This window comes from Panthera leo, chromosome D4 (assembly GCF_018350215.1).
Source record: "Panthera leo isolate Ple1 chromosome D4, P.leo_Ple1_pat1.1, whole genome shotgun sequence".
In the NCBI taxonomy this organism is placed as follows: Eukaryota; Metazoa; Chordata; class Mammalia; order Carnivora; family Felidae; genus Panthera; species Panthera leo.
In genome coordinates this window covers 74,229,086-74,243,010 of record NC_056691.1, presented here as the reverse complement: position 1 = coordinate 74,243,010, position 13,925 = coordinate 74,229,086, and the positions used below count along the sequence as shown (strand labels likewise).

The window sequence follows — 13,925 nt, the reverse complement described above, 5'->3', positions numbered from 1 at the left end:
TAAAGGGCAAAATCAGGATTTGAATTCAGGCCTGTGGAAGGCAGCACAGCCTGCTGGTTAAATGCCTGGGCGGGCCAGCTGCCGACCGTGTGGCCTTGGCCACATCATTTTACCTCTCCAGCCTCAGTTTCCTCATCAGGAAAATGGGGGAAACCACAGAGGAAGAGAGAGTATTAAATGGGATAATGCATCCAGTGCCTGGATTTAGGAAATACACCATACACTAAGTGACCAATTAATTTCATGAGTTATTATTCATCTCATCAGTGGGAATGAATGCACACTTTTCACTGTGCTGGGCTGCTTCTCACAGCTCAGTGTCCTTTCCCATAAGTGATTTTTTTCCCCCTCTCAAATGCTGGTTGAATTCTAGCAAGTGATTGAGGCAGATTACCCTGTAGTTGATAGGACTGTTATTACAGTTCTGTGATAAAGACTCTGTTTTATTCCCACGTGAAGAAGGATTTATGGGGAGGTGGCAGAGAGGCAAGGTTTGTTTTCATCCTCAGCGTGCAGAGGGGGCAGCCGCAGACAACCGTTGCTGTCTGGGTGTCACGGGGCTCCTCTTGACTCTCTCCTCCCAGAATCTTCAGGTCTCGGAGCTGGAGAGCCCGGGTGGGGGAGGGGAGCTACGGACTGCAGGCCACCGCATGAGCTGGGCTGGAGCCTTGGTGTGGAGACCCCAGGCCCTGCAGTCAGAGCACAGAGGAAGGGGCCCACTCTGCGGGCAGGGTAGGGGGTCCGGATGAGAACTGCCCACTCTGTGCCCAGCCTGTCTCACTGGCCTCCCCCAGGTCTGAGCCCCCTGCCTCTCCCACTCCACTGCTGTCTCAGGGTGCACACCCTCTCCTGAAGGATCTCCAGGAAGTGGCCCCCTCTGCGGGCCAGTAGTCTTCCTAAAACCGGAATGAGTCTGAGCCCATCTCTCTCCTGGTCTAAAGGCCAGGCTTCTCGGCCTGGATCATGGTCCCCCACTGGCTACTGCTGTCCCTTTCCTTCCTTCCCTGCAGTGCTTCAGCCAAGCAACTCTGCGGGACTCCTGGGGGGCCCGGCTCTGTCCAGATTCTGAGCTTTTGACACATTCCTGCCTCCTGCCCCCAGAATATGTCCCCTTTCCCAGAATGACCCTCTAAGGCCTTCGGCGCTCAGGGGTCATATTTCTGAGACACTCTGCCTGAGGTCAGGCTTCCCAGAATGGACTCTGAGACCGAGATATCCCTGATGAGGTTTCTAGATGTGTGCCTGTGGTACACAGAATGATGACCCAAGACGCCCACTGCCTCTTCCCTGGAGCCTTCCATGAGCAGGGGCTCAGCTGTGAGCCACCAGCACCCTTCCATGTCTATCACATGCAGATGTGATGAAGTTAAGGCTCTCGTGACAGGGTAGACTCTCCTGTGTTCTCTGGGTGGGCACAGTGCAGTCACGAGGACCCTCAGAACAAGGCGGCAGGAGAGTCAGAGTCAGAGAAAAGGTGGCGTCCCGCCAGGAGCAGAGAGAGGTGGGAAGGTTCTACCCTGCTGGCTTTGAAGATGGAGGAAGGGGCCATGAGCCCAAGAAGGCAGGTGGTCTCTGGAGGCTGGAGAAGGCAAGGAAACGGGTTCTCCTTAAGAACCTCTAGAAGGAATGCAGTCCTGTCGACTCACTTTAGACTTCTGACCTCCAGAGCTTCTAGGATAATGAATCTGTGCTGTTCCAGGCCACTAAGTGTGTGGTCATTTATCACAGCAGCAGTCCCCTGCCCTGGGCTCGACTGACGCTGGTGACGGTGCTGGGCTGACGCCTCAGCCGGTCCCGCGGGAGCACTGGGGCTGCGCTGGCTTTGTCGCGAAGGGAGGCTGGGCTCTGGCTGTTTCGCCTGCCCCCTTCTCCCGGTCCCCGCACAGAAGCTGCTCCAGGGGGAGGCCGTTCCTGGCAAGGACTCAGCTGTGAGCCACCAGCAGCCAGCACTCCCAGTACCTGCGGACGGGGACCCGGTGAGCTCGTCCTGTGGTCCCGCGCCCATGGCGAGGGGCTGGGTGAGCTCAGACTTGGGGCTGGGTGAGCGAGTACACACCGGGGAGCCCGTCCCAGCCTCGGCTGCAGCCCACCCGTCACCTCTGGGAGGGCGCCTCTGCGTTCCTCCCGGGGCACGGCTGTGCCAGCTAGCCCCACGGCTTGCCGGACGGAGCGGGCCACTCTGGAGGTAAGAACAACAGCCAGTGTTGCCTGACTGCCTCCGCGGTGCCAGGCACGAGTCTGAATGCTCCAGGTTTGCGGACCCACGCGTCCCCGGCAAGAATCCAAGTGACGCGGGTGTGGCTGCTGGAGGCAGTTTTGTAGATGAGAGAGCTGAGGCGCAGAGAGGTGAAGTCACTTGTGTGGAGTGACAAACACCTAGCAACCGTCACTGCCAGGATTAGGCTTGAGCGGTCCGGAGCCTGTCCCCGTAACCAGCACACTGTCACCTCCCAGACGCACAGTCCTGCGTGTGAGAGCAGACGAAGCGGGCCATGAACCCACGTCACCTGAGAGCTCTCCCAGCCATGGAGCGGTGCTGGGGCAGGAGGGGGCAGCTCACAAGGGCTGGGTTGTTATTCCCAAGCCCGTCCTCAGAGCCTGCTGTTTCTGGAACATCCATCTCTCTGACGTTTCTGGGTGACTGTTCCCAGGTGCCCCCTGAGAGCTATGAGGGCCTCACAGACGCTGTCCTTTCTAATGGGGTCTTCCTGCCTGAGGAGGAAACCGGGAGCCACTGTGGCCCGAGGGGGGCCGGGGCCACCCCCCAGAGTGTGCAGTCCTAGAGCCAAACTCCGTAGAAGCGTTCCGTCTGGGGGGCTGTCTCCTGACAACTGTCTGCCAGCCTGTAGGAGTCCGCTGTGGCTGTGTGTCCCTGTCTGGTTTTGTCGTGTGCAAAATGGAGCCAACAGCGGCTGCCGCTTACCAAGCATTCACTCTGGGCCAAAAACTAGCTTACATTTGTCTCTTAATTTGATCCTTTCCATAGTAACTTTATAAGGCTATTTTCACCCTCCTTTTATGGGTGAGGAGGCTGAGGACACACAGAGAGATTAAGGAACTTGCCCAGGGTCACACAGCGGCTCCAGCCTCATCGGGCAGTTTGGACTTGAGTCTGTCCTCTTCGCCACCTCCACCCAGGGTGGTTGAAGAATTAAGTGAGATAATATACGTGAAAGGCTTCAGATGACTGGCACAAAGCCCTCGGTAATTCTTAGGTGAATAACTTTTCAGAAATTGAAAGCTGGTCGGATGGCTTCCCTAACTCCATGACATTTGCCCTCCCCTGATGCCAGCAGGTGCCCACGCTGTTCTGTGGGCAGCCACACTGTGTTCTTTTCGGGTCCCTTACGTGTCTCTGGGTCTTAACTCGTTGAGGGGTATTTTCTGTTCTTTTGGGGTAGTTCCAGCTATTCTGGTGCCTCTTCCCTTTTCTATAAATTCCTCTCTCATGCTCAAGGCACATTTAACCTGAATCGGCCCCCAGCCTCCCTTGCCTGTCCTCCTAGCCCCCTAGCTATCCCCCTGCACGCCCTGCCTTGGCCACAGTGACTCACTTCCACCCTCCTATCCTAAGCAAAGCGTGCTCCCCTGCTTCTCACCTGTAACCCTGGAAAGCCCCTCTCGCCCCTGCCCTGCCCCTGCTTGGTTGACTCCTGCTCACCCTCCAGTCTCATCAAGAAGATGTCACCTCCAGGAAGCCCTCTGACCACCACCCTCGCCCCCAGTCAGGACCTTGCACCTTCTCTGCATACTCGTGGCCCCATGAGCCGCCCCATCACGCTCTGCTCACGCTGTTCTGTGAAGGTCTGTTTACTGGTCTGTGTGCCCCTCTGGTGAGACCTTCGGGAGCAGGACTATGTCTGGGTTGTCCCTTGGTCCCCTGGCCCAGCATGGGCTATGCCTGCTCTCAGCCAGTGCTCCCTGTGTTTGTAGAAGGAAGGGCAGCTGAGGTGATAATGTTGTGACCCGCTGGTGTGGGTGGCAGTGCAGGAGACCCCTGAGGAGGCAGGAGACCCTTGGGAGGGCAGGAGACCCGTGGGGAGGCAGGAGACCCGTGGTTGGTGGGAGACTTCCAGGGAGGAGGCAGGGGGTCCTTGGGTGGCAGAGTGGACTTAGCCTTGAACCTAAGGAAGATGGGAGGTGAGGGACCCTGGGGCCAGAGCAGGCTCTCCCTGGCTGAAGCGGGTGCTGAGGGGCGCGTGGCCCCTACTGTGTGAAGCGTACATGAAAACCTGAAATGTAGAGGTTCTCTAGGATGTTAGCATCAGGGGTCACCTCCTTCAATGCCTTCCTTTCACTGCACTTACAACTGTGACCCCGGGAGGGAGAAGGACTTCCCCAAGGTCACTCAGCAAGTTGGAGGCCGAACTGGGGCAGGGGATCTGGAATGTTCCTGGCCTGAATCGGTGTGCCCTTCAGGGTATGTCAGGGCCTCTGTAGCCTGTGATGCCCCCCCGCCTCCCCCTGGAAGTTCCTGTCACCTCCAGGCCCTCCAATGCTATCTTCTGTCCCTCCCACAGGTGAACCTGGTGCTGGGGGACGGCCGGTCCCTGGGCCTCACCATCCGAGGGGGAGCCGAGTACGGCCTGGGCATTTATGTCACCGGCGTGGACCCGGGCTCAGAAGCAGAAAGCAGCGGACTCAAGGTGAGCGGCCCGACTCCCAGAGGAGGGGGTGGGCACCAGGGCCGCATGCATGGGGTGAGGGCGAAGGAGCCACGTGTGGAGCTCCGTGCGGCTGATTTCGGTCAGACCTCCAGCGAGGCCGTGGGCACCCCACCTTGAGGACCGGTCCCGGCCAGGAGTCCCCCTGGCTGCATGCCTCCAGTTGGCAGCTCAGAGCAAAGCAACAGGGCCCACCTCCCAGCCTCCCGAGCTGGTTTCCTAGCTCTCCTCGGAGCAGTGCAGCCTCCCATGCGGTGGCGGGCAGTGGGCCAGCCGAGCTCTTCGTGGCTGCTGCTTTGCAAACACTGTCAATGGCTGCGGTGGCCCCGACTTCAGGTTCGTTCTGGAGCATTGACAGGGAAGAGAGGAGAAAGCGGGAGCTGGGTTAGGGTTGCACCGAGCAGCTCCCGGTTGGCGTTCCATCAGGGCAACCAGCAATTATTGAAATCATATCGTTCGTTCTCATTTTAAAGAACACTAACTGTGTGCCCGGTACTGCTCATTGGCTTCACACGCGTCTCACTGAACCCTCAGGCTGCCCCTTGGGGTAGGTGGCTCTTACCCACATTTTCCAGTCGGGGAGGTGGACACGGAGAGAAGAAGGTGAAACAGACTTCCCAAGGTCATGCAGCTGACACGTTGCAGAGCAGGACTGAGCCCAGGCCGTCTTTGTTCCACAGCCCGTGCTCTCAGCCATTGCACTATACCACCTTGCTGCCAGAACTTGCTCGGAGCACTGGAGGGCTGTGACACTGAGTGAGGCAGAGGCGAGGACCCTGGGCCCAGAAGACAGATGGCCTAATGAATGGGCTAATAAGTCCTGATGCCGGCCGGGGAAGCCAAGGCAGCAGCAACGGGAGCAGTAGCCGTGGGCATGGGTGGCATTTGAGCCAGCCTTGCAGAATGCGACAGGTTGGAGGTAGAGGGGCTGGGGAAGAGGGAGCTGTCACTGAGATCATGGGCAACTAGATGGCTGGGGAACGAAGCACAAGATGAGATGCTGTCTTTCTAGCAAAGGGCCTTGAATGCCCCACTAACTTGTGGGAACCTGATTCTCTATGCAGACGCGAAGAAAAGGTCAGGAAGGGTCATGGCAGATCAGAGTGGCCGTCAGCAGAGACACCCCCCCCCCACCCCCGCCCCATGCCGTGTAGTGGTGGGAGGACTGGAGTGGGCGAGAGGAGGCATCTGTCAGCTTCTTTTAGGACATAGTATTTAATCGGAAGAGCTCTGGGCTTGGAGCCTGGAAGGTTGGGTTCGAATCCCAACTTCGCTGTTTTTGCTCTAATAGCTGTGACCTTGGACGGTTCCTCCCTGTGTCTGTGCTTCCCTGCCTTTTCCCAGATAAGCATAATAGAGAACACCACTGTCTGAGGGTTGTTGTTGAAAAGATGAGAAGAGAAAGCTGATAATAATGGTAATAATAACGTCAGTAATTGTCTCTGTTATGGGCTGAATGCTTGTGTCCCCACATTCATATGTGAGTCCCTGACCCCCAACATGATGGGGTTAGGAGGTGGGGCCTCGGAGAGGTGACAAGGTCATGAATAGGAGTAGTATCCTTATAAAATGGACCCCACAAGTGAGGACACAAGAAGTGGGCTATCTGCAAGCCGGAAGAGGGTCCCCAGCAGAACCCGACCATGCTGGCACCTGACCCCAGACTTTGGGCTCCCAGAACTCTGAGAAATACATGTCCACCGTTTGTAAGTCACCCGGTCTACGGCGCTTTGTTTTAGCAGCTGGGACAGCCTGACACAGCCTGCTGTTTCTCTGGCTTTTTATGCCGTGGATCCGTGTACCCACCGCACCCCTGTGGAAATGTGTTCCTCAGTTAGCCCATTTTACAGGCACAGCAGCTGAGACTCAGAGCGTCACACAGCCAGTGGGAGGCAAAGCTGGGACTCCCATGCGATAGTTGGGGTTCTGGTTCTGGAACCGTGCTCGTAACCAGGCCAGTCGGGCGGGTGATAGAGGCCCCACAAGTGCTGGCTGGGTCTTGTTGATTCTGCAAGGCCCTGGGTCTGAGCCCGTGCTGTGTTCTCAGGGAAAAATGGCACCTTGATGGGATCCCCAAGAGGAAACAATCTCACAGTAGTCTGTGCGCACGTTTTGTTTAAGAAGTTTGTTATTTTGGAATAATTTTAGATTTACTGAGAAGTTATAAAGGGATTTCCCATCCTTCGTTGATCCAGCTTCCCCCAACGTCAGCGTCTCCCGTAACCACGGTGCATTTGTCAAGGCTCAGAAGCTGACATGGGTACAGCACGTTTCCACAAACCACACACTTTATTTGGAGTCACCAGTTTTTCCACTAATGTGGTTCACTCGAGCGTTATGCGTTGCATTTGGCTTGTATGCAGTTTTAATTCCATTTATTCCTCCCCCCCCCGCCCCAACCACCACCAAATTTCAAAAAAGATTAATGGCAGTTTCTAAGCACGGAATACAGTTTTTGTTTTTTGGGGTTTTTTTGTTTGTTTGTTTTTTGACGTTTATTTATTTTTGAGACAGAGAGAGACAGAGCATGAATGGGGGAGGAGCAGAGAGAGAGGTAGACACAGAATTTGAAACAGGCTCCAGGCTCTGAGCTGTCAGCACAGAGCCCGACGCGGGGCTCGAACTCACGGACCGTGAGATCATGACCTGAGCCGAAGTCGGACGCTCAACCGACCAAGCCACCCAGGCGCCCCTTGGTTTTTTTTTTAAATAAATGAGTGAGGAAATCGGGGAGAAGAAAAATGAGGGCTGAGAGAAAGGGATGAAGACAGAGCAAGGGTCTTTTCTAGAACACTTGCTAGAGGCAAGACGCAGATTTGGTTAGAGCTTCCTGGCAGCCGATGCAAAGAGAGAAGCAGGTCCGTGACGTCTGTGAGATGCAAACAGAGCAACTGTGCTTTAGAACCCTGGCTGTTCCTCTTCCTGGGGCCTGAGCGCAGTTTCCCTCCGGTGTCTCTTGGAGAGAATGCTGTGTGATGATGTAAGCGGTGTCCTCAGTGACGGGAAATGTATGAGCAGATTCCACCCTTGGTGGCGGATGCGTTCTGATGACATCCATGTTAAAAGAAAGCGGAGAGAGCGGGAAAGATGATGTGTTAGGGTCCAGCCTGAGAGCACTGAGCACATTTTCTCTCTCTGTCTCTGTGTCTCTGTCTCTGCATCTGTCTCTCTCATTACTGACAGATGGTCGCTTTTATTATCGTGTCGTCTACTTACTGAGGAGTCACCGTGTCAGGAACTGTGCCAGATGCTTCACGGTGTTACGTGATTTTTATGACAATGCATGAGGAGGGAATATTCTCCTCCCTATTTTGCAGGTGGCAGATCCGGGAACAGTGTTAAGCAACGTGCCCAAGGCCACCCAGCTAAGAGGGGCTAGGTCTGCACCCCCAGCGGCACAGGCTACCTTCGTAACCGCTACTCTCCACCGCCTCCTGGTGGTGATAGGTGTCATTGTCTCCAGCTTACAGCTGAAGAGGTGAAGGCTCATGGAGTTTAGGGTCCAATGCATTCTAATGTCAGAGCTGGGATTTGAACCCAGGCCCGACAGAGCCTTGTGCAAGGGGGGACAGGAGCCCTAGGGCCTGCCGCTGACCAGCTGTGTGAGGGTAGGGGTGTCCTTCCCGCTCTCTGGGCCTGTCTCCGTGCTTGGACAGTGAGGAGTCGAATAGTCAGGCTAGATGATTCGGGAGGCTTTCTCCTAGATTCGCACGTTTTTTTCCGGCCTGAGACTGCCCAGACACCAGGAACCACAGCCACAGAGAGACGCCAAAACAGGTAGCCCACTGGCAGATCCCCCTTTTATGTGGAAGGAAGGGGAGAAGGAAGGCGGGGAGGGATGGAGGCAGGGGACATTACATAGAGGTAGTGGCTGTCCATTCTGCTTCTCCTTCCCTTCCTTCCATTTAATCCGCAAATATCTACTGAGGACTCCTGTGTGCCAGACACTGGGCTCGCCCTGTGGCTTCTGAGCTGAGCAAGACAGAGTGTCTGACCTCCAGGAGCTTTCTTTCTAGTGGGAAGATGGGGCCAGGTGGGGAGGCAGAATTACCCAATTGTTTGTTTAATCAAACAATCAGGGTAAACAACAAGATGGCAAAGCCCATGGAACCGTGTGGGTGTATGACAGGGGAGACCAGCTCTCATCTTGGATATCTGGGAGGGCTTCCTGGAGAAAGAAACGTTTCTGTTGAAATTCAAAACAAGAGGAGAAAATCAGTGATGTGAAGGAGGAAATGAGAATTTCCGGCAGAAAGAACAGCAAATGCTAAGTCCCTGAAGTGGAATGAAGTGTTCCCTGATGCCAAGGAAGGCCGGTGTGGCTGAACGCAGAAAGCCAGGCGGAGGAGAAGGTGCCAGATGATGCTGACAGAGTGAACAGAGCCAGCTCACACAGGGTGTGTAATTCACCCAAGACTGTGCAGCCATGGAAAGATGATGCCCCAGATCTGCAGTTAGCAGTATGGAAGGATGTCCAAGGTCTGTTATTAAGTGGAGAACACAGGCTGCAAAGCCACTTATCTGACAGGAGCTCATGCAGGCAGTAGATGCAGGTGAAAATATGCGCAGAGAAACAGCCACACGGACCTGTACCGAAACATCGGTGTGGTTATCCGAAAGTGGCGACGTTACCGATGACTTTTGCCGTTCTTTACATCCTGCGTGGGGTCTGCATGAAGCGAATATTGCTCTTCTCATCATGAAAACAGCAACAGTTAAAGCCATTTCCCGTCTTGAAGCAAAGCAGCAGAAAGATATTCCGTAGAAGTTTTCCAGTCGCTTCACTTTGCTTCTCGGTGGCAGGCAGGCAAAGGCTTTATTTGCTCATAAAATGCCTGCCTTTGGTAGAGGCCTTTCCTTTCTCGGTTCCCGCCGCAGTAAGACATTTTATATTCCCTGCCACTGTTTCACGCTCCCCTCCAAGTTCCCTCGAATGTGCTAACACCTGCCTACACTCGCTCGGGCATCCAGGACTGATTAATTCCATTTATTGCCAATGCACTGTCAGTAGAATCAGGCATATTGAAATGGAATAAAGGGGCTTGGCTTTGTGGGTGGTGGAGCCAAGAACAGGCTTTATTTGTCAACAGGGCTCCTTGCTGCCGTGCAGAGCTTTCCTGGGGCAGAAATGCTGCCTTCTGCCTGGCTTCCAGCCGCTCGCTTAGCTTCTGAGGGCCGTGCGAGTCCAGGGGAGGGCAAGTCAACTGCTAGGAGGAGAGGGTCTTAGGAGGAGGTCAGGCGCTTCCCAGCACTTACCCTGGGGGTGGCCGGGTGGAGCGTGGAACTTTCCCACCCTCTCCGTAGGGGCTGACTCCCCCTTCTGCGTGTACCTTTAGGCCTCTTATTCCTTTGCACCTGCCCTGCCAGCTTCTAGCTCCCACCACAGAATGGGCCCTAAAACCTTGTTTGTTCCTTTGAGGACAGCCAGATCGACTGGCATTTAAAAATAATAATGATGGTAGTTGCTAGTTATTAACCAGTTATTATGAATCAGGCACTGCGCTAAATAAACACTTTTGATACATTCCTACGTAATCCTTCCCATGGTCCCACAGCGGGCATTAATAGTGCCATTTAATAGATGAGCAAGTGAGGCTCAGAGAGGTGCAGTCACTTGCTTGGGATCACACAGGGATCTGGGGCCCCTGGCCACATGCTTTGCTGTCACCTCCCTTGTACCCTAACTTGACCACATGTCAAAAGAATGCATGAGGTGCCTGAATGGCTCAGTGGGTTAAGCGTCCAGGTCTTTTTTTTTTTTTTTAATGTTTGTTTATTTTTGAGAGAGAGAGTCACAGAGCACAAGTGGGGGAGGGGCAGAGAGAGAGGGAGACACAGAATCCGAAGCAGGCTCCAAGCTCTGAGCTGTCAGCACAGAGCCCGATGTGGGGCTTGAACTCATGAACCATGAGATCATGACCTGAGCCAAAGTCAGATGCTTAATCTACTGAGCCACTCAGGCGCCCCTAGTTTTTATAATTCTTATTTTTTTTAAGGTTTACTCATTTTTCAGAGATAGACAGAGCGTGAGCAGGGGAGGGGCAGAGAGAGAGGGAGACACAGAATCCGAAGCAGGCTCCAGGCTCTGAGCTGTCAGCACAGAGCCTGATGTGGGCCTCAAACCCATGGATCATGAGATCACGACCTGAGCCAGAGTTGGATGCCCAGCGGACTGAGCCACCCCGGTGCCCCAAGGGTCCAGCTCTTGATTTTCAGCTCAGGTCACGATCTCAGGGTCATGAGATCACACCCTGCGTCAGGCCCCACGCTGAGCATGGAGTCTGCTTAAGATTCTGTCTCTCTCTCTCTTTCTCTCTCCCTCTTTCTCTCTCCCTCTCTCTCTCTCTGCCCCTCCCCCACTCATGCCCGTGGGCTCTCTCTCTCGCTCTGTAAAAAAAAAAAAAAAAAGAATGCAGAGAGGGGAAACGAAGGACATTTCTTCTTAGAAGTCACCACGCTTCTCAAGCCCACTGTGGCTGTCCTCCTCCTGCCTGGCTGCAGCCTTCACCGCTGAGGTCATGCCAGGGAGGCCCCTTTCGCTCCCGCTGGTAGGAGTAGGTTGCCATCCTGGCTGGGGTTCGTCAGAGCAGGATCTCTGTTCCCAAGAATGTCCCGCTTTTTGGGTCATCACTCTGCTGCTTGCGGTTGTGGGACACACTGTATCTGGTGCAGCGTCGGTGGCTCGGTGGCTGGGGACGGCCAGCTGCTTTGCGGATCTGTCCTGTGTGCTCGTGAGGGAGTCCACACCGCATTGGCCTCACTGGTGGAGCCAGCTGGGGGCAGGGGGCCGACCCTCCTCAGCTGGGCTTTGCCAGTGTCTGCTCTCCCGACTCTCCTCTAGACTGAGCCAGGCACCCCCCCTTGGCCGACCACCCACCGGCGACAGGTGACCTCCATACACGGGTCACCTCTGAGCACTCCCCACAGCTCCGGGAGGCGGGACCTCTTTCATCCCATTGTAAATGGGGAGTACTTACTTCATGACTGTCTCTGGGGGGCAGAGCCTGGCTGTGCGTTAAACGCTGTGTGTCCCTGCCCGCGACAGAGCTGGCACACAGTAGGTGTTCGGGAAATATTTCTTCACTGAAGGAGTGAGTCTGGCCGAGGCAGGCCCTGAACCAGGCCTTTTGACCCCAAAGCTTCAGTCACCAGAGCTTCGATCCTGACCATGGTTTCATTTGCATCGTGGCCTGAGCACAGCATAGAACCTGCAATAGTTTTTGTTTTTTAAGGAACAAATCCCACTGAGAAGTGTTAGTGATTTTCACACTCGCCAGGATGCAAACTGATCAGTCAGACCCTTGCCTTCAGAGAGGCTGGCCTTCGAAGGGAGCTGAGTAGCAGCCGTGACCCACAGTGGGGTTTGCTCATCCCGGGGGCCCTGTGGGCAGCGGGTGCCTGGCAAAGAGTAGGTGGCGGGAGTCTATCTCTGCTGACAGATCCCAGCCTCCCAGCCTCCCGTTTCGTACGCGGGGAGGCTGAGGGCCAGCAGGAGGGGAAGGGACTGCTGGAGGGTCACGGAGAGGTGGGCCAGGACCCCACACAGAGCCTCTACGTCATCGGGCAGTTCGACCTTGCCAGCTGACTGTGTTTCCATGCTTCCCTGAAATAGCTCTGCTCGGACACAAGAACAGGTTTGGCCAACTCTCCAGGGCCGCCTCCTGCTTGTTCTTGGTGGAGGAAAGGGTGTGGCTCCTATCTATTACTGTTTCATGAGGAGCTTTTAAGGGAGTTTTCGTTTGTGATCATGGCTGATTTTACGGCAGTCCTCATGGGATGGCAAAAATTCAGTATTCGTCTTTATATAATTCCTGACAGTAGAAAAAAATCTTACGTCATTAGGGCACATTGCAAACAATTCTCGGTCTATCGATGCTAGAACTTAAATGAATGGACCAATTTCTTGAAGGATGTAAACTACACCCAAGAAAGATAAATAGAAAAGCCTGGAGTTCTAGGTATGTGTCAGAGAAATTGAATTTGTACTGAACAACCATCCAAAACAGAAAACTCAGGCCCAGACGCTTTCACTAAATGAACCTTTTTGAACAGTTAAGGAAAAAATACTATGCAGTTTCTTCCTGGAAATGAAAGATGAGGCAATGCTTCCCAGCTCATTTTATGAGGCCAGCATTAAATCACACCAAGACCAAACACATACGACAACACTGACCGTTCCCCTTCAGGACGTGCTGAGTACAAAAATACTCAACAAAGTAACAGCAAATCCAATCTTTCAGTCTGTAAAAGGGATGTGTGCCGTGACCAAGTGGGGATTTCTTTATCCGAGGAATGCAAGCCTGTATCAACATGTGAAAATCAGTGTTGGGACACATGGGTGGCTCAGTCTGTAGGTGACCAACTCTTGGTTTTGGCTCAGGTCATGATCTCACGGTTCGTGAGTTCGAGCCCTGCATTGGGCTCTGTGCTGAAAGTGTGGAACCTGCTTGCGATTCTGTCTCCTCTCTCTGTACCCTTCCCCTGCTCACGCACATGCTGTCTGTCTCTCTCTGTCTCTCAAAATAAATAAACTTAAAAAAAGAAAAAGAGTGTTATTAGCAGATGAAAGGAGAAAAACCATGAGGACAGAAAAAGCAATTCACAAAATTCATCGTCCATTTATGATCAAAACTCTCAGCACACTAAAATCGAAGGGAACTTCGATGACAGACGTCCTCACAAACCTCCAGCTAACATATGTCGTGGGGAAAGTGTTCAGAATCCGTTTGTAAATACGTATCCACAAAAAAATCTTTTCTTCCAAGAGAGATAAAGGCTTTCTCCTGAAGGCTCTCTTCTAGGATTGGAATTAGGCAAAAACGTCTTTCTCGCCACTCCTGTTCGGTATCATGAGAAGTTGTCATCAGTGCAAGTAAGCCAATAAAAAGAAATGAAAGGCACACAGATATGAGAGGAAGAAATGAAACCCTATTTACAAAGACCGATTGTCTACATAGGAAGTTGCAAAGAATCTCCAAAAAGGCTCCTAGAACCACTAGATGAATTTAACAAGGTGGAACGATAACACAGTCAGTGTACAAGAATCAGTTGTTTCTATAAACTGGCAATGAGTCACTGGGATTCAGAGTTCGTAAATACAGTTTAGAGTAGCACCAAAAATCATGTAGTTACAGATAACAGAGTACATGTAGCACTTGTATGCTGACGGCTGCGAAACAAAGAAAGAAAGAAATGGAGAGAGACACTGTATTTGTGGATAGGAAAGTTCCATGTGATTGACATGTCAGGCCTTCCTAATTT

At 53.6% G+C, this 13,925-nt stretch overlaps 1 protein-coding gene across 4 annotated transcripts in view; it reads left to right on the top strand.

Annotated features, from left to right (window-relative positions):
- Positions 1–13,925, top strand: part of WHRN (whirlin) — a 95,815-nt gene that overhangs the window by 33,139 nt on the left and 48,751 nt on the right. For all 4 annotated transcript variants that reach the window (XM_042912529.1, XM_042912528.1, XM_042912527.1 and 1 more), the window contains exon 3: positions 4,521–4,646. In XM_042912529.1, coding sequence (XP_042768463.1) covers positions 4,521–4,646 — 126 coding nt within the window. The remainder of the gene's footprint in view (positions 1–4,520; positions 4,647–13,925) is intronic.